The following is a 25990-nucleotide window of genomic DNA, read 5'->3' as shown; positions in this document are numbered from 1 at the left end:
ACAGTTTGTCTGACAGTCTCAAATGATGCTATGTAGTGAATACACCTAATTCAGGGCTGCAGTCGAATGGAACGTTATTTCCCTTTTAGTCTGGATTGCATGTTGCTGAGAATAGAATCTGTGTTTCTCTGAATTTCCCCATCCTATATCCCTCCTGGTACTCTTAAGGTCAGTTAAGCACAGTAAATAATCTTCACTCAGCAAGCAACCCAAATCACCATCTTCCTGTCCGACGTAGCCAATAAATTCTAAGCAAACTCTAAACTCCTTGTGAAGCTTCCTAATGGATGCCTCACTGGACTGAAGAGCTTTTGGAAGCAAAATAAAATAATCATCTAAAGTTGAATGTTTTTGGATCAAGGTTACTAGGTCAACACTAAATTTAAAACCAGTTTGAGAGACATTTTTTAATGGCACTTAGAAATTATGGCGAAAGGTCAGGCCGTTACATGCGATGTGGCTCAGATCCTTTGATGCTAAAGATCTACAACTGACTTGTGTGTAAGATATATTTTTTAAAACATTAACTGTGATTTAAAGTAGCAAGAAACAGTGTTCAGGCCAGGGAAAATAAAGTCCCCAACCCCAGTTTTTTGGTTGAAATGGTTTGAGTTCAGTAATTTTATTGAACCTGAAAAAAAAATTCTTAATAGCTGCCTGCACAAAGGGAAGTAGGGAAGCTTGCCCCTGTCGATTCCTGCGTAGGAGTTTTGGAGATATTTTGAGATTGCAAGAAAACTGTGGGTGAAATCCATACCAATTAAAGATCTTGTGTGTTTGGAACCATTTAAAAATGCTGCGCAGGGCTCAAAGGAATTAGTAAGGCCTGCTGCAGCACGGCCACGGTCTTAATCTCCAAAGAGAATAGATGCCAGATGTTCGCACCGCCCAAAGGACACCTTGGTGTTCTCGACAGTCTTCAGTCACATTGTCCTTTAATAGATTCAGATGCCTGAAATGATTACGGGTGATAAGACTTTGTGGTTTCTACATATGAATTATTAATAATCAGCTTGAAGAAATGCACTATTTTTGATAGGCAGGAAAAATAAACATATTATATTAAATTTGATATTTGTAAAAAATTGCCTAAAGCAAAATAGTAGAAATTCTTTGCCTATTTTTTTTTTTTTCATTTCTTTGATTGGCCTGGGATAGGCATATCCAAAGTAAGTGATTATCTTTTGATTAAGCCCAATTTGGTTGTTAAATAATGAAATATGTTACAATGTTTTCTTTATTAATGAATTCATTCAGCAAATCCTTCCATGAGCTAGGTGTTGAGGGTCTAGGCATGAACAAAGCAGTCGTGGTCTCCTGGAGCTTGTGATGGAGCTGAAGACGTTAATCAGAAATTCCCGTGGAAGTAAGCAGCTGCTCCGTGGTGCCTCTGCTGTGAAGAGAAGGCCCTGGTGCCGTGAGCGTGTTTGACAGGGGAACCTGACCTCGAGTTAAAGCCCTGGGTTCATTGACTCAGCCTAATTTATTGAGCACCAACTTTGTGTCGAAAAGCAAAACAGATGCCCGTGATCATTTCAAACATGACACTCATAGCTCTGTGTGGGAGACCAAAGATATTAGGAACAACCACAAACAACTTAAAAATAAACCAAAGATAATACAGATTCTAGCGATGGAATTTTATTTAGTCTTTCTTCAAATACAGCTTCTGTTCAGTATTCTAAGGCGCATTCGAATAAGGCTTAAGATGTTTTAGCATGTGGAAATATTTTCATGTCGCTCATTTTATTACAAAAATTCCATCAGAAAAATAATATTATAACATTTTAAACACTTTCGAAAACAGAGAAAGGTGGGATAAGAGGGAGGGACACCCAGAATCCCCCTATTTTAGCACAAATATCTTTCTGCTCTCTCTCTAGCCTACCCCTAGTTTACCTGCCTTCCCTGCCCGGCTCTCCAGTGAATGGTCTTGGCTCTCTGTCTCCACTTCACGTATACTTTTCAACCCAACAGAATCCAGCTTCTGTTGTCATTGCAATGAGGTGGCTTCCCAAAGTTCCCCAAACCTCCCACCTGTTGAATTTAGCAGTCTCCTCTCAGATCTTATCTGACTACCCTTTCTGTAGATTATGTCACTGCTGTCTGCCTTCCAGCCTTAAACAGTTTTCCTTATTATCCTACTCTGTCCTCATTCCCTTATCCTCCTCCTATTTCTTGAAATGCTCTTTTATTTTCCTTACAGAGTCTTATTCCTCTGCTCACCTTTTAAATCCCTGTCTGGTTCTCCACTCGCATTATATTCACCTCCTACGCATCCTCATCCGTGACCTCACTGTCTTCTATGCTCTGATGACTTTCATATCTGTGTCTTTAGCCTGGGTCTTACTTCTGAGCCCACATAGCTCTCTGTCGCCTAGAAGGTTCCACACTAAACTGATTTTGTTATTTTCTCTGAAAAAAATGTATGACCAGCATGATCCAGCAAGTCATACAAGCTGGAGACCCCGTGATAATTTGACCTTGCCCTTTTCCTTCAGTACTCCATAGGCACCACCGTCTCCAAAATCCGTGGATTCTGCTGTCTTCGTCTCTCTGTAATCTCTCCCCTGCCCTCCAGTCCCACTGCAAATGTCTTCATTTAGAGCTCCGTCAGTTCTGTTCCTGTGTAAGGCTTCCATCTGATATACCTGTTTTCATCCTCGCTCTTAATCCTCACCCTCCAGCCCGCTTCCAGAGCCATCTTCCAAAAACACAAATCTGCTCATGATACTACTACGCTTAAAAGCCCCCAATCATCATGCCATCCAAAATGTCCCTGGCAGCAGTGCCATCTCTATTTAGAACTACCGGGTGACTTGACAACAAGATGAAAAAGCAAGGTAATTGGTAACCAAAATAAAGTTAATGCTCAAATAGTACATTGCATTTAAATTGTATTAGCATTTCTTATCTTTATGAATTTTTAGAGTCTATAGATCTATGCTAATAATATAATATATAATATATATAAATATGACTAAAAATTCATATATATAAATTGATAAATATTCATGTATATAAAGTATATATATAATATATCTATATCTATAGATATATATATTCTAAACTCCCTACTTTTTTTTTTTTTAAATATTTTATTTTTTCCTTTTTCTCCCCAAAGCCCCCCGGTACATAGTTGTGTATTCTTCGCTGTGGGTTCTTCTAGCTGTGGCATGTGGGACGCTGCCTCAGCGTGGTCTGACGAGCAGTGCCATGTCCGCGCCCAGGATTCGAACCGACGAAACACTGGGCCGCCTGCAGCAGAACACGCGAACTTAACCACTCGGCCACGGGGCCAGCCCCTAAACTCCCTACTTTTTAAGATGAGTATTTTTAGGATCAATTTTTTTTGAGGTTATGCCTAATGAAGCTGAATGGGGCATGGGAGACTATTTGCCAAAAGCAGTGATTTTCTCTTTCGTCATAATTACCGTTAACCCATTTTCTTGACTGGGGCAGTTTGCCTCTTGAGACTGTTGCTTGTTTGAAGTAATGAAATCATGTCTTCAGCGTAAAGGGCGGGACTTGTCCTCATATTTGCAATGGCAGGAGGGCAGAAATATAATAAATTCTTAGACCATATCAAACAATCAAACATAACATTGAAAAGCGGTCTAAGAAACTTCTTTCCGCTGAACCAGCCCAGGAGGAGACCGTCCTGCCCCGCCTCGATTCTGACTCAGAGGGCACGCAGGTGTCAGAAAGTAAGTGTGCATCACACACAGTGACTTAGGATCACTTTTGAGCTGGAGTCAAATCTGAGCCAGTTAAAGCTGCTAAATGATTTTGAAATTTTTATCAGTAAGATAAAACATAATGTAATTGTGGTTAGTGGAAGAATTATGGTGCCTAAAATCTGTTGCTTCTTCCCATAAAATATTACATCAAGAGACTGAAATCTTCAGCTTATTGAAAAGAAATGTCGGCTTCTTGTTCAAGATGATAGACTGAACGTACGTGTTTGTTTCCTCTCTCTCCCAAGACCCCTCTTTAAAGTGAGAGTAGAAAAGAGGAAGAAAGAGAAGGAGGAGGAGGAGGAAGAAGGAGTAAAAGAAGAAGAAACCCATTGTAAAGAGAATTGGAGTGGGGAGGACACCCGAGCAGACAAGAAATTTTAACCAATTTTTCCAAAAACATTGTCGGGAACAACACAGGGGCCTGACCACAAGGTGTTTAATGGAAAGTCTGAAGAACAGCTGGACCAGTCTCGCATCCTCCTCACTTTCCTGTTTGGGATGACGGAGCGCCAGTTACTCACAGGAAAGGAAAGAAACAGGAAGGGTGCTCTCTTGAGATATTACACGGCCTGTCTGGGAGCACGGGGCCTGCCACCAGGGTGTGGACGCTCCAGAGTGAGCGCTGTCCTCTCAGGTGTTCCGGGGGTCCCAGGACAAACCCCGGCCGTCAGCAAATGGTGACGTGTTCACAGAGCTCCCGGTCAGCTCTCTGTTCAGAGTTAAGACCTACTCATAGAGAAACAGACCCATTCTCTACCTAAGAGCAGAGGAAGCCTGTACCAGCTGCACAGGATAACTGACCCAGACGTGCGTTCTGAAATAGAAATGGGTGACCAAGGATCAGCAGGGATGTGTGAGGAAATCCAGGAGCGTGAAGGGCGAAAACCGAGATAAAGAGAACAACTGCACCAGAAGAAGCAGGGATAGTTTAGAGAAAAACTAACGTAAGATCTTCTCACAGATGTCTGAAATGTTATTTCATTTACAAAATAAGAGGATGATGATGAGATATAAAGAACAACTGGAAACCAGGAATAATGTGAAAAAATAAGTTGCCAAAAGAGACCCATGATGCAAGGCCATTTATATACATTTTTAAGCATTTGAAACATTATTTATCATTTATGGCTATAGACATATAGAAAACAAATCAAAACAAGTGTGGGGATGGCACCTAAACAGTTATCTTTGGGGCCAGGAAGTGTAGGAGTAGGGGAGAAGGTTGGATTTGCATCATTTTATTTTGTTAGAAAAAGAGAACGGGGCCAGCCCGGTGGTGCAGTGGTTAAGTTCACGTGCTTGACTTCGGAGGCCCGGGATTTGGGGACCTGGATCCCAGGTGGGGACCTGTGCACCGCTTGTCAGGCCGTACTGAGGCACTGTCCCACATACAAAATAGAGCAGGGTTGACACAGATGGTAACTCAGTGACAATCTTCCTCAAAAAGAGGAAGGTTGGCAACAGATGTTAGCTCAGGGCCAGTCTTCCTCACCCAAACAACAACAACAACAAAAAGTGAAAAAGAGAAAAATCTGAAACAAATATAGAAAAAAAGTTATTTTCTGTTAAATCTGGTTAGTTAATATCTGTTAAATCATGGATGCCTATTATATTATTATGTATACTTTTACCTATGTTTGAAATATTTATAATTAAAAATTCAAAAATTAAAATGTTGAATTGCAGAAAAACTTTGTACAATTGTATAATAGAGTCATGGTCCAAATAAAAAAATAAAACAAAATGTGACATGACTTTTAACACGTGATGCAGTGTCAAAAAAGGAAAATCTGTTTGACTTTGGGCAGCCTGGGATTATGATAATTGGACCCTTAGAGAAGGAAATACAACCCCAGTACTCTGTAGCTCTGTGGTAAGCAACATGTATATAGCCATAATAATACAAGTGCTGTTTATTAGTTTTCAACTCTGAGACTCAATATGTAGAAAAACCCAGCAGACCTCATTGTGTCTGGGCATTGGAACGGAGCGGAGGAGTAGGTGGAGGGAGCATCAGGATGCTGAGGCTGTCCTACAGAGTGGAGAGTCAAACCATAGCAAGCTATAGGATTGTCGTGCATTCGTTATTTGTTCCTCAGTTTTTTGCAACATCTCTGATGTCACTCTTTGATGTGGTTGGCAGTACGGTGGTGAACAACACAGACAAACTTGCTGCTCTTATGTAACTTACATTCTAGTTGAAGAGGCAGGCATTACCAGACAAGGTTTTAAAAGAATTAAAAATATAGCTATCGAAAATTGTAAGGGGCAAGAGAGGGAAGATTAGTATAAGTATGAGTGCTAAATCTTCATCTTTTCACAAGAGGGAATCAGCTTTTCACATCTAAAACAGCACTGTCCAATGGCGCAAATGTTCTCTATGTGTGGAAATGATGGTGGAAATGTTCTATAGCTATACCTGTGTTGGACTGTGTTGTCCAACGTCGTAACCATTAACTATGTGTGACTTGAGAACTTGAAATGTGACTAGTGTGACTGAGGAACTGAAATTTTCATTTTACTTAATTTTAACTAATTTAAATTTAAATTATGATACATGTCTGGTAGCTACTGTATTGGACAGCACAAATTTAAAATGAAGGAATCAAGAAATATCAGCGTAAGTGTATGTTTTAGAGTTAAACCAAAAACTTGTTAAACGTGGTTGTCTGCAGTGGTGGGGAGAATTGAAAGGGAATATTTCACTATGAGTCATCTTGCACAATTTGATTTTCTACACATGTATATGTTTGGCTGATTACTACTTAAACTTTTGGGTCTTTGAGGGGGAATAGAGAATCATCCTTTTTAAAATGAAATAGAAGTTATACTTGAAGTGTCAATGAAGTGAATAATTGGGTAAGAATCAGGGCTCTAAGCATCAAACAATTCTTGTTAGCAGGGGGTCTTCATAGAGAGTTTTATTATTTGGCTGGAAGTAGCTAATAAGGTAAATTGTGGTCACTGAGGTTAACAGATTCTGGCTACAAAGAAACTAAAAGCTACAAATTTTGAAATGTGGTCCTAGAATTATAGAGCTGTGAGAATTGGTACACACAGAAAAATATAGATGTGCAAATATAGATCTCCAGCTAGTCTCACCAAAACCATGTGTCATCATTATTAAACCATCGCCCAAGCCCAACTGGGATTTATTGTGCTCAAACTTACTTTGCGTTTGAAGATGATAAAATATTTGTAATTACATTTCAAGTCAATGAGTTCTTAGTCATGAGTAGTTTCTGCTGTGTTCTGCCGAGGGGTCATGTAGCCGACTCCACTGAGGTTTCTAATTTTTATCTGGAGGTTGGGGGAGGATGTAGGGGGAGTGGAAGCTGTATAGCAACCGTCGGTAAATGAAGAATAGGGGAATGAGGGCCGCATTTTCTAGACGTGCTACAGATGGAATTGGCTTCAACTTGTTTATAATCTGCTGCTAGTTTTAACAACTTGTTTCAAAGATTTTTGAAAGGACGGAGGAAAAAGTTGGAATAGAGGGCTGGGAAAGTTTGTCTCAGGAGGCAGTTGGAGTAAAACATGTACAATTTGTCAACAGAACATTACTTGTGGAGAGCTATGTCACTGTTCAGTTATGGGTTCAAGTAGACTCAGAGCAGCTTTATTAAGCTACATTATGAGTGAGAAGGAACCATTTTTTTTTCACTGCAATCTAAAAAAATTCATTCTAGTTGGATGGTAGCAAGCACCAAGGATCTTCTATTAATAAACTGGATCACTTGCTCTTATATTTGAGGTGTAAATGAATTTCTGGATTTGCTTCACATTATACCCACAGTACTGTTATGTCTGCAGGGTAATTTGGCCAGTGGTTGGATAAAATGGAAGCAGAGGTCCCATATTTCAGCTTGTCTGCTTTAGCTGGAGTACCTGTATTTATTTACATCTCAAGATCAGAATCCTTTAAGGGGAGAGCCTATTTATTGAATATAAGATATTCTTGATAATAATAGGCTAATAAAGTTTATATTCTTGGAAATAGAATGATAATATGCCCAAATCCAACCTCATCAAATAGAAAGAAAGGGCTGTATTGGGGATGGGGTGAGCCAACTCTGTTTATACAGGTTTTCACATGACTTCCCTTTTAAAAAGTGCATGGAATGCATCCAAAACAAATAATGTTTTGTTAGATGAGAAGACCAAAAGGGAAATCCTAGAGAAAGGAGGATGGATGATCTTTCTTTAATGTCAAAACTGACATAAACACGCCCCTCCCCCTTTGCTCAAGATAATTTTCTCAACAAGACCCAGATTGCTTCAGTCTTTGCCTATCACCCTTTGAAGCACTTTCCTTATTATTAGGAGTGGGGGCAGGGTTTCCTTTGAGGATTTTTACAGCAGTGAAGAGTTCCTCCTTTAAATACTTTCACATGATGAGGGAATGCCGCTTTCAAAGTGCTGTCATCGCTGTGCCTTCTCTGCCATAAGACAGTTTATTCTTGGATGAAGGTCCTTCTTAGTTTGACTGTCAATAGGACCTACCTTTCTGATGGATTCTCTTTCTGTAGAGCTTCGATTTTTCTGAGAGATCTAGCAGAAGAAGTCAACATTCTCTTTTGTTACTCTTCTTGGTGAAGTTGCATGATTCTCCTTTGAAATGTGTTCCATCACGTGGGATTATAGTCTTCAACATGGCTGCCCTTGGCAGTCTCCACTGATTAAGATCTGGGTCCAAGAGCGCATCTTGAAAACTGCGTTTCTTTTACAGTGCAAAGGGACACTGAATTTGGGGGAGTTTTGAAATATCTTCTTTTTAGTGTTTCTTCCAATGTTTAAATAACACCATGGTAAACAACAAATTGACTATTTAAGTGTCAACACTTTTCTGAGAAACACTGAAATCTTTTGAGAACCTCTACTCTGTGTCTCCACCTCACGCTGCTCAATTCTTGAATATAGTCTTCTGGAAAATTCTGTAAATATTGAATTCATGAAGACAAAATGTATAGCTGTATAGTTTTAATAGCTCTTTGAAAAGTCTTCACTAAAATCTTTAGTAGGCAGTGATTCATAGTTAGGAAAGAATTAGAATTAAGAAACTGCAAATAGAATTAACAGTTTTCTCAATATTATTGCCTAAGGGTGACCTTCCAAGTCTTGGTGGTTGTTTTAGGTAAGAGAATAAGAAGCTACCTACGTTCCAAACTAGATTACATCATTTACCTCATTACTGTTGGACTTTCCCTTTGAACAGTTTGGTCCTCAGAAGGGGAGAGCATCAGTGTTGTTAGGATACACTCCTTGTTGGCTTCCACCTGGAGGTCCCAAGTGCAAAGGTGTAACTATCAACTAATCCAGACGTGGAAACACATTTCTTAAAACTTGCAACCTCCTTCCTGCGCGAGTGTTTACGTGAACGACCTCCCGGCCTTTTACTGAGGAAGAAAGTGGAACACAGGAAGAGAGCCCAAGACTGAAGTCAGAACACCTGGATTCTCGTTCGGGCTCTGCCACTTACTGCCTGTGTAATGTTGGCTAGTAACTTCGCCTCTGGTCCCCTGACCCCGCCTCCTCCTCAGAACCCTGGAAAGTGAGTGACCTAGATGATCTTCATGTTTTTCCCACGCTAAATAAATAATAAGGCTACTTCACCTACATAGAGAGGCTGAATTACAGTGATTGAGCCAAGTTGGATGTTCCAGCGAGAAATTAACATTGATATTTCTTAATTTAGTACGTAAAAAGGGAATATGATTACATTCTTTCTTCTGTGCGACTGTGTGATGTACCACAATTATTCATCCCACTAACTTGTTTAAGGCTAATTGGGCATCAATTTAATAAATGTTTGAAGTGTGCCTCTGGGCTATACACCATGGTGGACAGTGAGAGTGCTCAGTCACCAGTTTCAGAATCTGCCTGCAAGGAGCTCACCACCTAGTCAGGGAGGAAGGCACGAAAACTGATAAATCACAGATCGGGCGTGCTAAGTAGAACAAGGCAAGTACACAGAAGATGCAGAGGTACCACTGGGGGAGATATATATATATTTCTCTGTATCTATTTTGAATTCTATAAATATGAAAATATGTGTGTGAGGGGGTAGCTAAGGTTTTTTTTTTAAAACCTGTTTATCTGTTTACTACTGAATCAAGTATGTCCCCCCATAATATTAGTTGCCATAAACTGCAATCAAATGAGTCATGATATGGGAGGTTGAAAGAAGCCAGAATGTTCTCTTTCTTTTCTTAGATAAATGACTTTCCTTTTCAATGTCCTCCAACCTCACCCTTAAACCTCTCTTTACTAGCAACTGGCACTTCTCCCGTTGAACAACAAAAAAGAACACCTAAATGAGTCAAGTAGTCATTATAAACCAAGTGCTATAGCCTAGAATGTCTTCAGGTTCTCTTTAAAATTTAGAAAATAGGGAGAAATGAGTTCTCTGAAAAATACTGGTGTGTCTTAGCGTAATTAATTTTTATGGAATGGTATATCTACAGGGTTACAATTTTCCTGGTGATCCGCAGCAATCTTGAACTCACATCGCGGAATTGTAAAGCGTCTAAGCTCGGGGTGTTATATCTCGCACTGACTCTGAAAGCCGACTGTCACCCGCACAGCAGGGGTGGGGAGCTCCACGGATTCCTCATAAAAACTTGGCCTGAGCTAATTTGTTTTGTTTGAAACTGGAAATGGTATTGTCGAAGTTTGCGTTCTGTTTGCTTTCAATAGGTGTGTCCGCGCAAAGCACCGTGTTTCTAAAGGCCTCCTCCTTTCTGCAGGAATAAATTTGGCTCCTGAAGAAGAAAAAGAATTGCAACAGCAATTCAGCAACATCGCACCTCTTTCATTATTTCGGAGATGCAGGCTTCTGCTCAGCTGCTCCAGACATATTTTCTGGAAACACGTAAAAACATGCCCATAAGTACTGAACATAAAACCCTACTGTACACTCATAACCATTTGTACAACCTTGTGGTCCACTTACCGTTGACTTTCTTAGAGCTGTGTGCATATTTTAAAAATCATTAGAAAAAATGAAAATTGGAACAAGATGCTATTTGAGAGAAGGTGCTCCCCAGAGTTGCCTGAGGAACACTGCTCCATGCCTTTCCTCTGTGAAGTGAGCAAGACTCTCGCCCATAAAAGAGACAGAAGCTGTGCTTTCCAGATAGCGCCTGTCCCAAGAAATTAGATTAAGATGGAAACAACAGAGTATTCACTTTTTTAAAAAAATGTTTTAACCACCTAAACCAAGTACTGAAAAAGCATGCTTCTTAAAGAGGCATGGAATAGCTGAAAAGTTAATGGCCAGACCCATTGGATTGTGTTTTGGAAAACGTCACACTATTAAGACTCGTGGTGCTTCAGGGCCATGGCCAGGGAGTCCAAAGATAAGAGAGAACAGAAAGTGGTGAGAGAGAGAGCTTTATCAGTTCAGGCATGCTCTACAAAGCTACTGGATGGTCTGAGAATAGCTCATGAAACATAAAATCCCAAGGCAACTGTAATCTGTATGTGAGGAAAAGGTTACTCTTAAAAAATAGTTGCATTCTTGGAAAATGTATTATCCTTCAGCTTTTGACCTGTTTTTCTTTTCAGGTTGAAAAAGTTAAGCATGATTCATATACTAAGGATTTCCATTCTTTGCTTAGTATTTCTTTAAAACTGCATTCTAACCATGACTGTTTCTCTCTCCTCTCTGTTTTGATTCCTGTGCCTGCTCTGCCCCAGGTTGGCCTTCATTCCATGACGTGATCAGTTCAGATGCAATCACATTCACAGATGACTTTTCCTACGGGATGCACAGGGTGGAAACAAGCTGCTCCCAGGTCAGTTAACCCAACCCCAAAACCCAATGTGTTACTCACTCTGCCTTGAAAACATCTTCATGACTCCTAGTTGTGCTAAATATAGCAGCAAAAGCCACATGACTGACCACAAAAGGGATAGACAAGCACAATGAAGTCTCCATAGAATTCTAATGATATCTGAGTGTTCAGGTGGTTAGCATGTCCAGTTAAATGTCAGTCATTGGCTTCAACACTCTTTAACAAAATCCTTGGTAGGGAAATTCATCTTCAGTTGACTCGATACAGCAGGCAGTGGGCTCTTCTTAGGGGTGTGCATATTTCATTACATGGCCTTACGTCATCTCATGTCTAGATAATCCCCCTCTCCCTGCAGTTCTGTGTGCCCCTTGCTCAGTGATGATACTTTTAACGGTCATGATCCAAACACGGTCACCAAAGACCTAAGAAACAGCCTTCCTTGGGTGCGTGTGAGGAGGGAGGTTGGAGAATGGCCTTGGGAAGAGGAAGTTCAGTGGTCGCTGCGTGAAGGCAGAGTGGGAATACGCAATAAGGTAATTCCTTCTCCACTTCTCCTGGTCTGTGGACCTATCCTCATTTCCAAAGATGTTCTGTTTCCTTCCTTCCACCCTGCTCTAACCAACGTAGTGCTGGCTCTAAGGGAGAAAATGAGCATGTGTTGAGGAGGAGGCCAAAATTGCTAATCTGTCATCCCACGCAAGAGAGTTGAACTTGTGGGTGTTTTGTGCTCAGAGCCAGAGGCATGGCCAGAACCTTCTTGTGCACAGAATAAGAACAACTGCATACTCTCTTCTAGAGTAGGTAGTCCTGTTCTCATCTTGCTTTAGGTAGTGAGATGATAGTCTGAGTATTGTGACGCTGAAATTCATTGATACCGGGGTATTTTGGGTGGGGGAGGTCTGTTGCACATATCAGAGGTAAAGGGGGTACAGTCGGGCAGCTGGAATAGGGAAGTGATGGCCGTGTGGGACTCCCTCAGCGTTCTTTACCCGCCCTGTCTCCCCCTTCATCGGGCGGGAGAGTTTTAGGGAGTAGGTGGCATATTTACTACCAAGTAGGGAGGGAGATTGGTTTGAACCCAACCATCTCATGAATTTCTGTTTACATTTTTTTTAAAAAGAAATAAGGCTAGCAAGTTTACTGTCTTCTAAGTATGAGGACCACTCTCTTCCTTCATATTTTATCTAAGTCACATTTTCACTTTACTCTTGTTTCTCAGATATGAGTCTCTGAGCAAGATAGTGGCACTTTCTGATTCTGAGTCTCACCCCTACAGATTCTGATTTCATTGGTCTGGGTGAGGCCTGAACATCAGCGTTTTTAAAAGCACCCCTGGTTAATGCTCACAATAACCGTATGAGGTGGATTACCGTAGACACTGTATGATGGTGGTGTTCTCTCTCATTGTACAGTTGAGGAAACAGGCTTAACGAGGGCAGTTACACTTGTGTAAATTTATGTAGTTTTAAGTGGCAGAACTGAGACTTGAAACTGGGCATTTAGCTCCAGAACTCTTTATGGGGCTCATATAGATAAATTGATGGGTGGTTAGATGGTTGGATGAATGGATGGATGGATGATGGATGGACGGATAGATAGGTCAGTAGATAGATAGATAGACAGACAAATGCACCATAAAGAATCACATTGAAATTAGAAAAAAAATCCCTGATTCCCCAGCAATTAGTTTAATTCAGTTCAGTTTTGAATTCAATTGAATTTTAATTGATATTTTTACAACTTCCACAAAAACAAATTGTGACTATCTACCTAGGAATCTAAAATATTCGACAAAAAAGTAACTGGGTAGGATGGTAGTAATTTGTAAGTTGGTACATCGCACTTAGTACACCTCTTTTAAGGCTAACAGCTGTTTTTTTCTTTCTTTTTTTTAAACTGACTTAAAGGCTGTTATATGACTGCTACTCTCCTTTTGACACAGAACCCACTTTCAAACATAGAGTCCTATGAAAACCAAATAAAAAAGGCACAGGAAAAGTGAGGCATGAGATAATAACTTTCCATATGGCCCTACTCTCTGATGTCTTTGTGACTAATTCTTAAAATTCACAGTTGGAATAAACTGCCTCCTTTCTCTGTGGCAGCCACGGAGATAACATCATTAGTGGTCAAGAAAAGACCATTATGAAGGTGTCCTATAGTGATCAAAGAGAAATAAAACCACAAACTGAGCCAAAATTAGGCAACATTACTAAGAGAGATTGAGCTAACCTGGGCCTAGCCCTCAGCCCTTTGGTCAAAGGCCTAGCTGAGTGTTGCTGTTCTTTGGGTCCTTCCTAAAAGCTGGGTGAAGATCTGACACTGACCTGTTTGTCTTCGACTTCTTTTTCCACCACCTTTACTTCTCATGTTTAGAAAGCGTTTGACTCTTTCTTAAATAAAAGTCTTAAAGAAAGTTGGGGGCTGGCCCTGTGGCTAAGTGGTTAAGTTTGTGTGCTCTGCTTTGGCGGCCCAGCGTTTCACCTGTTTGGGTCCTGGGCCCAGACCTAGCACTACTCATCAAGCCATGCTGGGGTGGCATCCCACAGAGCAGGGCCAGAAGGACCTACAACTGCAATATACAACTATGTACCAGGGCGGCTTTGAGGAGAAGAAGAAAAAAAAATGATTGGCAACAGATGTTAGCTCAGGGCTAATCTCTAACAAAAAAAAAAAAAGACAGAGAGAGAAGAGGGAGGGGAATTTGTTCCATTAAGGCATGTGTAAAAATACATGCTTTGCAAAGTAAGTTCCACGTAGAAAATAATTGGGTTCCAGCCCTAAAGAATGATACGTTTGCTGGATTCTTCCCCATGTGGACAGAGCAAGGGATGTCTGCCACACAAATGCAATGAGTTCACGAAATTAAAGTGTGCTCAATGTCTTTCATTTCAATTTGTTTGTCTTTTAGTTTGTGTGTTTCATGCACACCTTTATTTTCCTTTTGTTTTACATTTTTCTTCAGTTTTCTCTTCCATTTTCTCATTCATCCTTTTTATCTTGACTTGAAGAAAAAATCACTGATTTAATGGTTTCCATACTAGAGTAACCACTTGACTTTTACTTCCAAGTTCCTCATTCTCAGCACTTTTTTGTTATCAGATTATCTCTTTTACTTTCTGTTCTTTCAGTTTATGTGTTCTCTTCCCCTGCTCGCAGCTTCTCCCATCTTTTTTTTCCTTTTTGATGGTGATAGTGTGGGAAACTTCTCTGATTTGCTTCTCCTCTTTCTAAAATTCTTGTATTTTGAGTTCGCATGGCTTGTCTTTTCTCTGGACTGAATTGCATCAATATGGCTGTGTTATGAATAATCTGTTAGATGCTTTCAGTATCTCACAGACACTCTCAGTTGGACATGTTGTGTGGAGTATTTCTTTCCTTGTAGTAGAGATGGGGTGTCTACACCCGAAGACCCTTTTACTGCCGACTTGCACAAGTGACCTGAACTCCATAGATGAAACCGGTAGACTCAACTTGCTTGCCTGGCAACATGGTGATATTTTTTGGCCTATTGTCCCCTAATTCTTGCTTTAGTACTTAGGATTCTTCTTCTACTTTTTTTTTTTTTTTAATCATGATATGGGATCACACCATGCAGTGAATTAGGCCTCATATCTGGGTAGGAATTATAAACACGTTGGGAGCCGTGACCTACCATCTCTTTACACTACATTGTAGTTTTTCCATGTGTCTGGTGACTTCTTAGGTAATATTATTTTTGTAAAATTTATTGGGAAAGTTAAGATTGACTCAGTACCATCATCACTTTTCAGAGAAATATTGCAGTCAGGTCCTTCTAAGAGGATTGCTGTGTGGGAGACCGAGCACCCCGCCTGATCATTAACTTGACAGCACAGAAAACAAGCCCAGAGGTGGCCTCCTCCATTGCCCTGGTCAGGATTCCTGCTTGTGGAGGGGGTAGGTTACCCCATTACATTCTCAGTTTTGTTGCCACCATATTTGTTTTCTTTTACTATTCTGCTTACTGAATTGAGGAGTTATATTCCCGTTATCCCTTCCAAAGAAAATCTTGATCTTAAATTTGCCCACTTTGGTGGGAACCCGTATCTTCCCCCGGCTGTAGCCATTTCCTAACAATTTTCAATTATAAGAATTTTCCTTAATTTTATTAAATTTACATTTTTCTGCTAGTGATAAAATACATTGCTCCTATTCCAGTTTCGCTGACTACTATGAATAGTTGTTTGCCAGCTTCTCCCTAATCCTCCAACCCCAGCCTGTTAAGCAATGCTCTATCACGAGTTTAAATTCAGTGCAAAGAGGTTAGATTTGCATGGTTTAAGCTGCAGTTCAACATAGTAAGTCCCTCCTGGAAATACTTGGGGAATTCTTCCATCTTTAGATCAAACTTGTACATCTGCAGTGAATGGGAGACCAATAAATCACTTAGCTTTTTGTAATACTCTTTGAGGAAACCATCAGGTCCCCGAGTTTCCCCGAGTTGGAGTCTATTTATGACTGCTGCTATTACTGCTTGAGTCTATGATAGATCCCTTAGGTTTGTTTTAGATCATTGTTAATTTGTTCTAAGGCAGCCAAATCAACAGAAAGGTAAATATCCACCAACACGGAGTATTTTTCAAAAGTTGAGCAGTTTTTGGTGGAACCCCCCAAACCTTATTAATCTTTTGCAGATGACAACTCATATATTGCCTATGATTAAAGATACCCATGTGTTACAATAGGGTTTCAGACTCACAGCCCATCTCTCTTTTTCTTGATCTTTCAGTAAAATCATAATGCTAAACTGGTGACTTCACAATCATTTCCTTGGCAAAAGATTAATATCACAGGCACAGAGGAAAAGAGCCGTACTTACCCACAAGTGTCTTCAATAACGGTGGGAGAACACAGGATACTACTGGCAAAGTAAATTGCTTTCCTTCTTGAAACTCTTTCCTCCTTCCCATCCTGCCCCATGTGCCCGAGTGTAGAAGACCTGCTTTGAAACGGCTTCATCTTGTAGATCAAAGGCTTAAGAGAAAATGACAATAATAGAGCCCCAAACATCCTAGGAATAGCTGGGAGAAAGCCCTCTAGGACAGTTGGAAATACATCAGTGCAGAACTATGTGTCTGCGTTGAATGCGTTATTTGTATTTCTTATGCACATGATGGAGAATTGCAGGCAGATTTAAAGGAATTAGGTTAAATTTGATGCTCCATCACTTTTTGTGTGTGTGTCGGGGGGTGGGGGTGTGTCTTTCGTTTCTCTCTGCAGGTTCTTTAGGTGCCAGCTTTTCTGAGTGAGGGGCTAAGGTGATAAAGGACTCTTGTGGTAATTTTTAAATTTTCTTTTGAACCCTTATCTCAGGCTTTTTCAGGATGAGAGCTAGAATGTTTAGTTATCGTTTGTATTCTACCTGTAAAACAAAGAAATACATAACCGTTTTAAAACAACTTTCCAAATGCGCACCAAAGAGTCGGCCCTGAAATAAATCATTAACAGCAGGTTCCAGAGATTTCTTCATCGGGCAACCAGTTTGTTTCAGTTACAACCAGGTGTGCTGAGAGATCCCAAAACATTGCCAGTTGGCTGGGGCTGAGGAGGCAGAGCTCGCAGGCGGCTAAAGAAACAATGCATCACTGACAACTTCCATTCATCATCCCAGCCCCCGGCCAGGGGTAGGAGCTGGAAAGAAGGGGCTCCATGTGCGTTCCCCGCAGGGAGGAGCCTCAGGCCTCCTGCACTTTTGAAAGAAACCGGGCAGTAGTCTTTTATGGGAGACCGGGTGTCCCTGGGAGGGAGCAGAAATGGCGCTGTGTGGTTGGGCTTCTGTCAGACAAATGGCCTTGCAGCTTCGCGGGCAGTGGGGCGGCCATGTTTGCTGTGGCACCGGTTTAAATGAACGCCTTGCTGTGTTTGGAAGTGTTGCCCCTCCCTCGGCCCGAGCCTGGCGTGAAGCTTCCACAACACCTGAGACAAGGGTGGCGAAGCTGTCACTGTCGTTTTTCGGGGACTCACACCTTTTCTGAGGATTTCCCCACCCCATCCCCAACCCAGACAGTTGTTTGCAAATGATTTTTGTTGCCTTTTCCGAACTGTAATTTCTCTTCGTACCCCCCCCCCCCCTTCTTTTTTCTTTTGCCTGGATTAGGAACATCTAGAATCTGTGTTTTCCTTTCTGTTTAACCAAAAGGCTAGTTCCAGATTTAGCAAATGAAACTGTAGACCGATAACCAACTCAATACAACACATTAAATTACTCTAATTTGGACTTTAGAAAAATGATCTGGGAAATGAAGCCCACGTAAATACTCCTAAATGGCTTCAAGTATCTCCTGACTGTGCTTTCTTTGGGAGTAAGGTAAATAGAACTGTTTTCTAAAGATGTCTGAGAGATGATTAATAAAGGCAATATCATTTATTTTGCTCACATAGCTGTATTCTCTCATTAAAACAAAACAAATCAAAACAAAACCTATCTGAGGCTTTGATGTGAGAACTCCACCTCTCACATGCCAGGTGGTGAAGTGCCAGGGTTGCGTGAGAGAACAAGGCTTGTGCACACCCGCTGTTCACGGAGAGCGCTGGTTCACATTGGCCTCCGCACCCACTCTATTGGCGGGCAGCAAGAGGTATTTTCCTGGGTCCACTGGGTAAGCATATGTAATTTTACTGGCGCATCTTAGCTGCTGATGCCTGAAAATTTGGCTTCAAATGTTTATAGAAAGAAAAAGCAATCTGAGCTGTCAGCCTTGATATTACCTAAACCTGCATAGAATGTGGTAAAATAATGCAAGATTTGTTTTTTAGGCCTGTTTCATATTTTCCAGGCAATAGATCAAATCAGTTCAGGGTTCATTTTTAGTTCTTTAATAAGCTGACACAGTATGTTGGCAGTAAAGTAAGAATGCACTTTTAACATGGAAGTGCCATATAGTCAAAGTTACTATTTGTGCTATTTATTAATAACTAGAGAACCCTCAAGAATTGAGTTTAGCACTTTCAGTGGGGAAACAGATTCTAGTTCTTTCCGTTATAATGAGCATAGTCCCTCACTTCTTTCTTGTCATCTCTGTTTGGTATCTTAACCCCATCCCTTTATTAATTCCTACTCTCTTTCCCTGCAGTTTATAAGTGTTTTTTACACTAAACAAGCACAGTGAGAGGAATTAATAAGTCATCTATATGCCTCTTCTCTCATGTTCATTTTTGTTTTTCTAAAGATTGGCACCTGAGCTACATCTGTTGCCAATCTTCTTTTTTTTCTTCTTCTCCCCAAAGCCCCCCCAGTATATAGTCGTATATTCCAGTTGTGGCATGTGGGACGCCGCCTCAGCATAGCCTGATGAGTGGCGCCATGTCCGCACCCAGGATCCGAACCGGCCAAACCCTCAGCTGCCGAAGTGGAGCGCATGAACTTAACCACTTGGCCACGGGGCTGGCCCCTGTTCCCTAAATCTTGACTCTTCTTCTTGGCTCGAAATGCTCTCCCCGGATATCCACACCTTCACTTCCTTCAGGTTCTTATTCCTAAGTCATCCCAGGAAAGCCACCCTGACACCGTTCCTACAGTCAGCCCCCAGCCCTGACGCTCCAGACCACTTCCTCTCATTTTCCTCCTTAGCATTCATCTCCACCCACCATCCTTTCCAGTTCCCTTCTTTCCTGTGTATTATCTGCCTCTGTCGCAAGAATGTGCGCTCCATGAGGCCAGGGTCTGTGGCCTGTGTCTCCAGGGTCTGGGGCATTGCCTGGCGTGTAGCAGGAGCTCCCTAAATAGGCGCTAAATGAGTGAATGAAGTCATTTGCTCGAGGCTTTGGTTTCTTTGTTTCGTGACGAATGATGTGTTTTCACAGCCTGTTCGAATGTGGTGCACTAACGTCCCCACATCCTTCACCCCTGTCCCTGCTGAGAAAGGGAGGGAGATCCGTGTGATGGCAGCTGTCGGCTCCTGGAGTGGACCCCGCATCAGAGCTGTACTTAGTGCAGGGCGTGTTCAGTGAGCCAGCCTTTTTGGAGACACTGTCTCTGGCTGGATTTCACTTACACACTGTCATAACCAACCAGACCTCTTCCTGCCTCTGCATTCTGGGCCTCTTCTCCTTCCCCAGCCTTTTGGATAGTCAGTAGCATAGATTTGAGCTAAGCAGCTTATTCCTTCTCCGCATAATATAGTTCACGTGGGTACAGAAGCCAGCATGGCACTCCACCTATTGGAAGCCAGAAAAAAATGACCAACAACCGGGTGGACTAGCGAGTTTCCATTCAGCACACTTGCAGTCCTGGTGACCGTGACATAAAACTGTTGAGCCTTGCCATCGCTTTGCCGGATTCCAAGAACATCCAGCGCTTGTCTGATGTTAAGTTTTACTGCCCATGAAAGCAAACATCACCTCCGTCACGGCCAGTTAAACAGTATCTTTTACAGTGGACTTCTGCATATCTGAAACCCACCCGTCCAAAGCCAGAAGTAATGCCAAGGGGGAGAGATTTTATGCTGCCATGTTTCTTACAAGGGGAGATCAAGGGTCAACTCAATTCATAAAATTACTGCAGTTGTTTTTCAGCTGGCTGAGAGACTTCACAGATCAAAAAATACAGTGGCTCCTAAATGATTTCTGATACGCACAATTCTAGCGTTTTTTATTCTCAGCATGTGGTGCAAAGCCTGCCAGAAACCATCTTTGCAGCTATTGACAGGCGGATTAGAAATCATCCACGATGGTTTCCGTCATTCCCCTCCAGGCTGGTCATCCATTTAAACGGCTTAATGTGCGTTCCTCTCAAAGCCTGCTTTGTACGTGCTCTTCCCTCACATCTCGCTCTTCTCTTGCAGTGCGGTGCTCACCTTGGGCACATTTTTGATGACGGCCCTCGTCCAACCGGCAAAAGATACTGCATCAACTCGGCTTCCCTGTCCTTCACACCTGCGGACGGCCTCGGCGCTGGGGGCAGCGGGGCGGGCAGCGAGGGCCGGGCGGACAAGGCGGAGCTGTAGAGGGCGGGCGGGCGGTGGACAAGTGTACTTAACGCACAGCTTATTACAAAATCAGAGTTGTCTATTGTAGATATATTTTTTCAAAAAGTATAAGGGCAGTTTTGTGCTATGGATATTTTTCTTCTTTTGCTTAAACAGAGGCCCTGACCATCAATGTATTTTGCTATTGATTAGATCTGGAAGTGTTTACAACTTTAGCGAACAGAGAGAGTTTTGCAAAACTTCTTCACAAGCCACTTAGGCACCATTTGGGATTATTTTCTTTGAGCACATAGCTTCTTTTAAGATTTTTTTTTTCCCCTTGCTTAAGAGGCAGACGGTGCTTGGGCTTCACACTTGACAATCAAGATCTCCCAGGCGGGGCAGAGACCGGAGCTCGGAAGCACCGGGCACGCAGACCTGCGAGCCACATGGCCCGGAGGCTGCACTGGCGCGGATCTACCTAAGATAAGGACGGGGTGATGTCTTAGGAGACTTCTCAGCCCTGTGGAAAGTTTGAGCTAAGGTCGTTTATTCTCTCTAAAAGGGTGTGAAGGCCTAAAGTCTTTCCTTATGTTAAATTGTTGCCAGACCTGAGGGGGCGCACTGCGCGGTATGGCAGAGAAGTAAACATTTACCTCATGGTCAGGCCTTTCTTTTATTTTATTTTCCATTGAAAACATTGGAATGTAAGACAACTGTAAAATCTTGAGCCCCATTTTGTCCACAGTTCACAAAGCACACCTGCCATTGCCTTTCGCAAGTCCGTCCCCCTCGCACCTAATACTAGCGGCAGCTGGAAGGGCATTTGGGTGAATTCCACTGTCTAAAATAAAACATCAGGGCAGCACGCTTCATCAAGGCAGCAGAAATAAGAGAGAGCAGAGAAGACCAAGGAGGGGGTCCTGGGTACTAAAATACCAGGGCCGGGCGGCAGAGCTGCAAGATACTGCAAGTGACAGACAGAGCCCCAAGCGAGGGACCTCGGCACAAGTTCAGGCGACCTCTGGAAGGATGTTGGGGGTTAAAATAGAAATAGCCAGGAGCTCCAGTCCCACCCTTGACCCTAATCTGCTGTGTGACAAGCCATTTAGCCTCTCCATGCCTGTTCTTCGTGTATAAACTGGGACTTAGAATCTTTGTAAAATAATTGACACTCTCAGGGCAAAATTACTCCATTGCTATACAGTAAAGATCAGTGTGGTAAAATTAAACTGATCTGGTTCTAATTGCCTCAAAGGCTGAAGCCCAGGCATTTGAAATGGAAAGAAGCAGAGAGGGGGTTGACTTAGCTGATTGGTATGGAAACAGTTGGGCCAGGAGCCAGAAAGTTTTCTTTGTAGCAGTATGGCTGGTTTTACTCTGAGAAGCTCTGCTTGCTTGCTGTATAACATTCAGTCTCGTGGAATGGATGTCATTGTGCACAATCCGGGTTTCACGGGTATGACCGATGGTGATTTCAGTTGACATTGCCATAGCCAGGTGTGAAGGTGCAGCTTATGACTGATATAGCTTGTGTTTGTAGCTTGAATGGTAATCCTGAAATGTAGTTTAAAAAAAATATTGCTTTTGTTAATCTTTGAGAGCTTATGAAAACTGGCATCTTTTCTTATTAGCACCAAGACAAAAATAAGAAAGAAGGACACTTGACAATTTTAAAGAAATAATGAGAAATGAACATGAAAAGTGGTGACAAATCCAAACGTCAACGTGGTCATGTCCACATTCTTCTGTGTCTCTACAAACGCTTCCTGGTGGAGCCTTGACATTCCGGTGACTCTTCATTGTCACATATGCTACAATTTTGAGATTCCAGATCAGTTATGTTGTTCTTCCCTCAGCTCCCAGGATGTTCCACCTCAGCCCGGGGGTCCCTCTGAAATTCGCAGGTTCTGCTCCCCTCTAGAAATGAGACGTAAAATTTAAGACCGTTGAAGCCTCAGCATCGAGACCATCCCAGCAGCCTTTCCTGACCTTGCAGAGGGAGCCCCAACATTTCCTAGTAACCCAAGGATCCCATGTGGGGTCAACTAAAGAAGGGGGTGTCCCAGGAATTCCTGTCACAGTGTGCAGTCTGTCCTTGAGGACACACACAGCACTTCTCACATGCTCCAGCTGTGTATGGTGGCCTGCCCCAGGGTCCGTTGGACACAAGCCACAGTGTTGGGGCAGACAAGGAAGATAAATGACGGGCTTCTTCCCTCTCCCCAGAGATGCTGGGTTCTCATCGTTCCTTCATTTTTGTTGTAAGGCTTAACATTTCCCTGAAAAAAACCCTTTTCTAATCCTCACTCTTTGTTTCAAGCCGGTTTTTCTTCTATCACATTTTCCAGCATCAACTTTAAGAAAAATGCAACATCCACTGAAAAAAAAGACAGTGAGTGTATGCATGTGGTTTAATTCCAGGTTGCTTTTGAGGTTAAGTGGTATCAAATTTCAGTATATTTCTGTCTTATGTTAAAGAAATATATTACTAAAACGTCAGCGAGCAATAATGTCAGCTGTCGAGCACTAGATTTATTTTTGCAGGATATGGAGTGCAATGAACTGAGTCAATATGGCGAGGTGTATGTGGTCTGTGGGAGTGATGCCATTTACCGTAGGAAATGCATGGGACTTGCCCCTCTGTGCTCCAGCCTGACTGCCCCGTTAGGAGATGCAGATTTCTGCTGGTGTGTGGAAAGTCCGGCCATACGGTCGTGAGAACGGATCTGAAGAAAGCAGCAGTGTGTGTTGTTAGAGAACATTTCTATGTGTTTCAACTTTTCACTTCTTAGATGCATTTAAATTTTTAATGCAAATGACACAGCAATTTAAAAGCCGCTCCATGATCATTGAATTGAAAATGTCTTGCTTTAAATATGGCATATGACGAAAGGGACTATCGTTGGTTCTGAAGGTCAAATATTATTTTTGCCTTAGACAGCTTTGTAATAATTTTTCTCCAAACAAGTCAAAACTTTTGAAAAATGACATGAAATTTTCATTAAAAAACCCTTTTCCTATGATTATTGTATACAGAAATTATGCAATAAAATTTCTTTATAAAAATCTTTTCTCTGATATCTGAAGACTCCTCTTATTTTTAGCTCAGATACACGAATTGTCCATTAGAGTTGGCCGTGGTCTGCTCTGTTCACCTCCTTACCCAGCTGACACACCTCTCATCTGATGTGACCTTTGCAAGCTGGGGCTCTGACAGTAGGGTCGAGTCCAACTCTCCATACCCCAGGCCCCGGGAAAGGCCTCGGGGATCCCAAAGATTCCAGGAGAGGGAAACATTTGCAGAGTTACTCAACCTTCACCTCACCTCAGCAAAACCTTCAGCAGCTTGTATATGTTTTTTGTGCTTAAACTTTAGGACCTTATGATAACTCCATGGATAAAAATGCAGGAATGATACCATGCTGACGCCTAGGCTTCTGTTAAAGAATTTGACGGGAAACTTACACTGTTGTCAAGGGTTGGTCTCTAGGGAAGTAGGTTGGGAGTTCCCCACTGCTCACAAATGAATTCACCTTTAGAAGTCATCTCTATGGAAGAGTTTCGGTATAGTAGTATTTGTCATTGAAATTTTTTATTTTAACTTTTTGGTTTGCGCTGTTGTTTATTTGGGGAGGAAAAGCGAGGTGATGAGGACTTTTGTTTCTCAGCCAGTTCTTTAAGTCATGTTCCTGGGATCCTAAAATTCACAGCCCAGCGATTCCATGCGGTGTCCCTTAGAACAGCGCTTCTCAAAGCGTGGTCCCAGACTGCAGCGTTGGCCTCACTTGGGGACTTGCTGCAAGTCCAGATTTTCAGGACCTCGCCCAGACTCACTGCAATAGAAATCTGGGGGGGTGGGGGGTGGGGGCTTAGCAATCTGTGCTTTAGCAAGCTCTCCATGGGATTCTGCTGCTTGTTCAAGTTTCAGAACCACTGCCTTGGAACTGTTAGTGAGAAAACTTCAGTTAGTATTAATTTTAAAAGCATTTCTATATGACTCTCAAAAATGGTTTTTATGGTCATCACTGGTGTCTTTTTTTCGAGATAGATCAACGAGTTTTCGCCAAGCTTCATGCCTTCCAGCTGATCTTGCCCCCCACTGTCCGTCTGTCTTGTTCTGGAGGTGTAGCCTGTCCTCATCGGCCAGCACCACCTGAACTCCTGTTGGCATTTCTCGGTTGAACCTGGAGTACCCCGTGGTGCTCGCCAGGCCTCTCGAGAACTGCAGCGTGTCCATAAGATTCAGCTCAGCAGTTCCGAGAAGTCGAGAACAGATCTCGGTACATAAATTTACGCACGACCTTTCCCATCTCTTCCCTCTCCTCCTACCTGTACCTTCATCATCATCATGGTTTTTTTTTTTTTTTTAAACCCATCGAGAGATTTTTGCAAAGCTGCCAGGTACCTGAATTGTGACTCTTTTTTTTGGTGAGAAAACTGTTGTCATTACCCAGATCTGAACAATGAAATAAATGACTTCTAGAAGATGCTGGCATAGAAAAAAGGTTGAATTAAGAATTCTCTTTGAGGACAGGCTTACAAGTACCCCAGACTGGCTTCTAACCAAAGTTTATTGTGCACTGTATAACTGACAGAATGTCACCATTTTGATGTGGGATCTGAAAAAGTGCCACATGCCATAGAAAGATATTCTGGCAAGAAGTCTTCGCATCCGCTTGCTCCCACAGGCTAGCATTGTTCTGGACCAAGCTGAAAAGGGATTGACCAGAAAATGACTGTAGGTTCTAAACCAGGCAGTCCTGACCCGAAACACTTGGAAGTCTGTCATGCGAGTGAGGGGCTGTTATGGAACCACCATAGGATGAGGCCATAGTGACCTGAGATTTGGGAACCAAGTCAGATCCCATGGCCCACATGAGATTTTCCCAATTTCCAGGTTGGTTAACTCGTCAGATTGTGGATGCCAGGGAGCCTCCTTCTTATTTTGAAGTTTGTATTTTCTCTCCTCGCAGTGTCTACCAGCACCACTCCCAGCAAACACATCCTGGCCCATATCATCACCTAGGCTGGGCAGGAACCTGGCACATTTTCAGGAACAGGCAGCAGGGAAAGTCAACTAGTAAATATTAGGTGCTTACTCCAGCACTGCACTGAAGGGTAAGGGTGTAGAATGGTGTGGAAATAACTAGAAAGCAGAGTAAGAGAGGTTGTGTGTATTATTAGCACAGGAGAGAGTTGCGAAGGAGAGTGAAGATGCAATGGCCTGAAGCTTTATTCCCAGGGCCTTCTCTCTCACACGGACTTCTTTTTACCTTGATGATATTGTGTATTATGTCATCTCTGTAATTCAGACACTTGATCCACCACTCTAGTGTGAGGTGGGTGGTCTTATCCCCATTTTACAGATGGTGGAGCTGAAGCTCAGCACAGTTAAGACCAGTCGCGTAGCTAGTAGATGGCCAAATGGAAATCCGAGTTCAAGGGCTTCAGAGGCTGTGCCTCCAGCTGGACACTGAATGCCCCCAGTGTCGACAGTGGCTATTTGGGTGGTGTTCAGTTGCAG

General features: G+C 42.3%; 1 protein-coding gene across 1 annotated transcript in view; it reads left to right on the top strand.

Annotated features, from left to right (window-relative positions):
- The window catches only part of MSRB3 (methionine sulfoxide reductase B3), a 158083-nt gene extending 134546 nt beyond the window's left edge, over positions 1-23537 (top strand). Inside the window, exons 7-8 of the mRNA XM_046646410.1 lie at positions 11439-11536; positions 20341-23537. Of these exons, the coding sequence (XP_046502366.1) occupies positions 11439-11536; positions 20341-20502 (260 nt within the window). The 3' untranslated portion in view covers positions 20503-23537. The remainder of the gene's footprint in view (positions 1-11438; positions 11537-20340) is intronic.
- Positions 23538-25990: the final 2453 nt, after the last annotated feature.

This window comes from Equus quagga, chromosome 1 (genome assembly GCF_021613505.1).
Source record: "Equus quagga isolate Etosha38 chromosome 1, UCLA_HA_Equagga_1.0, whole genome shotgun sequence".
NCBI lineage: Eukaryota > Metazoa > Chordata > Mammalia > Perissodactyla > Equidae > Equus > Equus quagga.
Note: the sequence above shows the minus strand (reverse complement) of the source record. Positions and strands in the feature narration are given on the sequence as shown.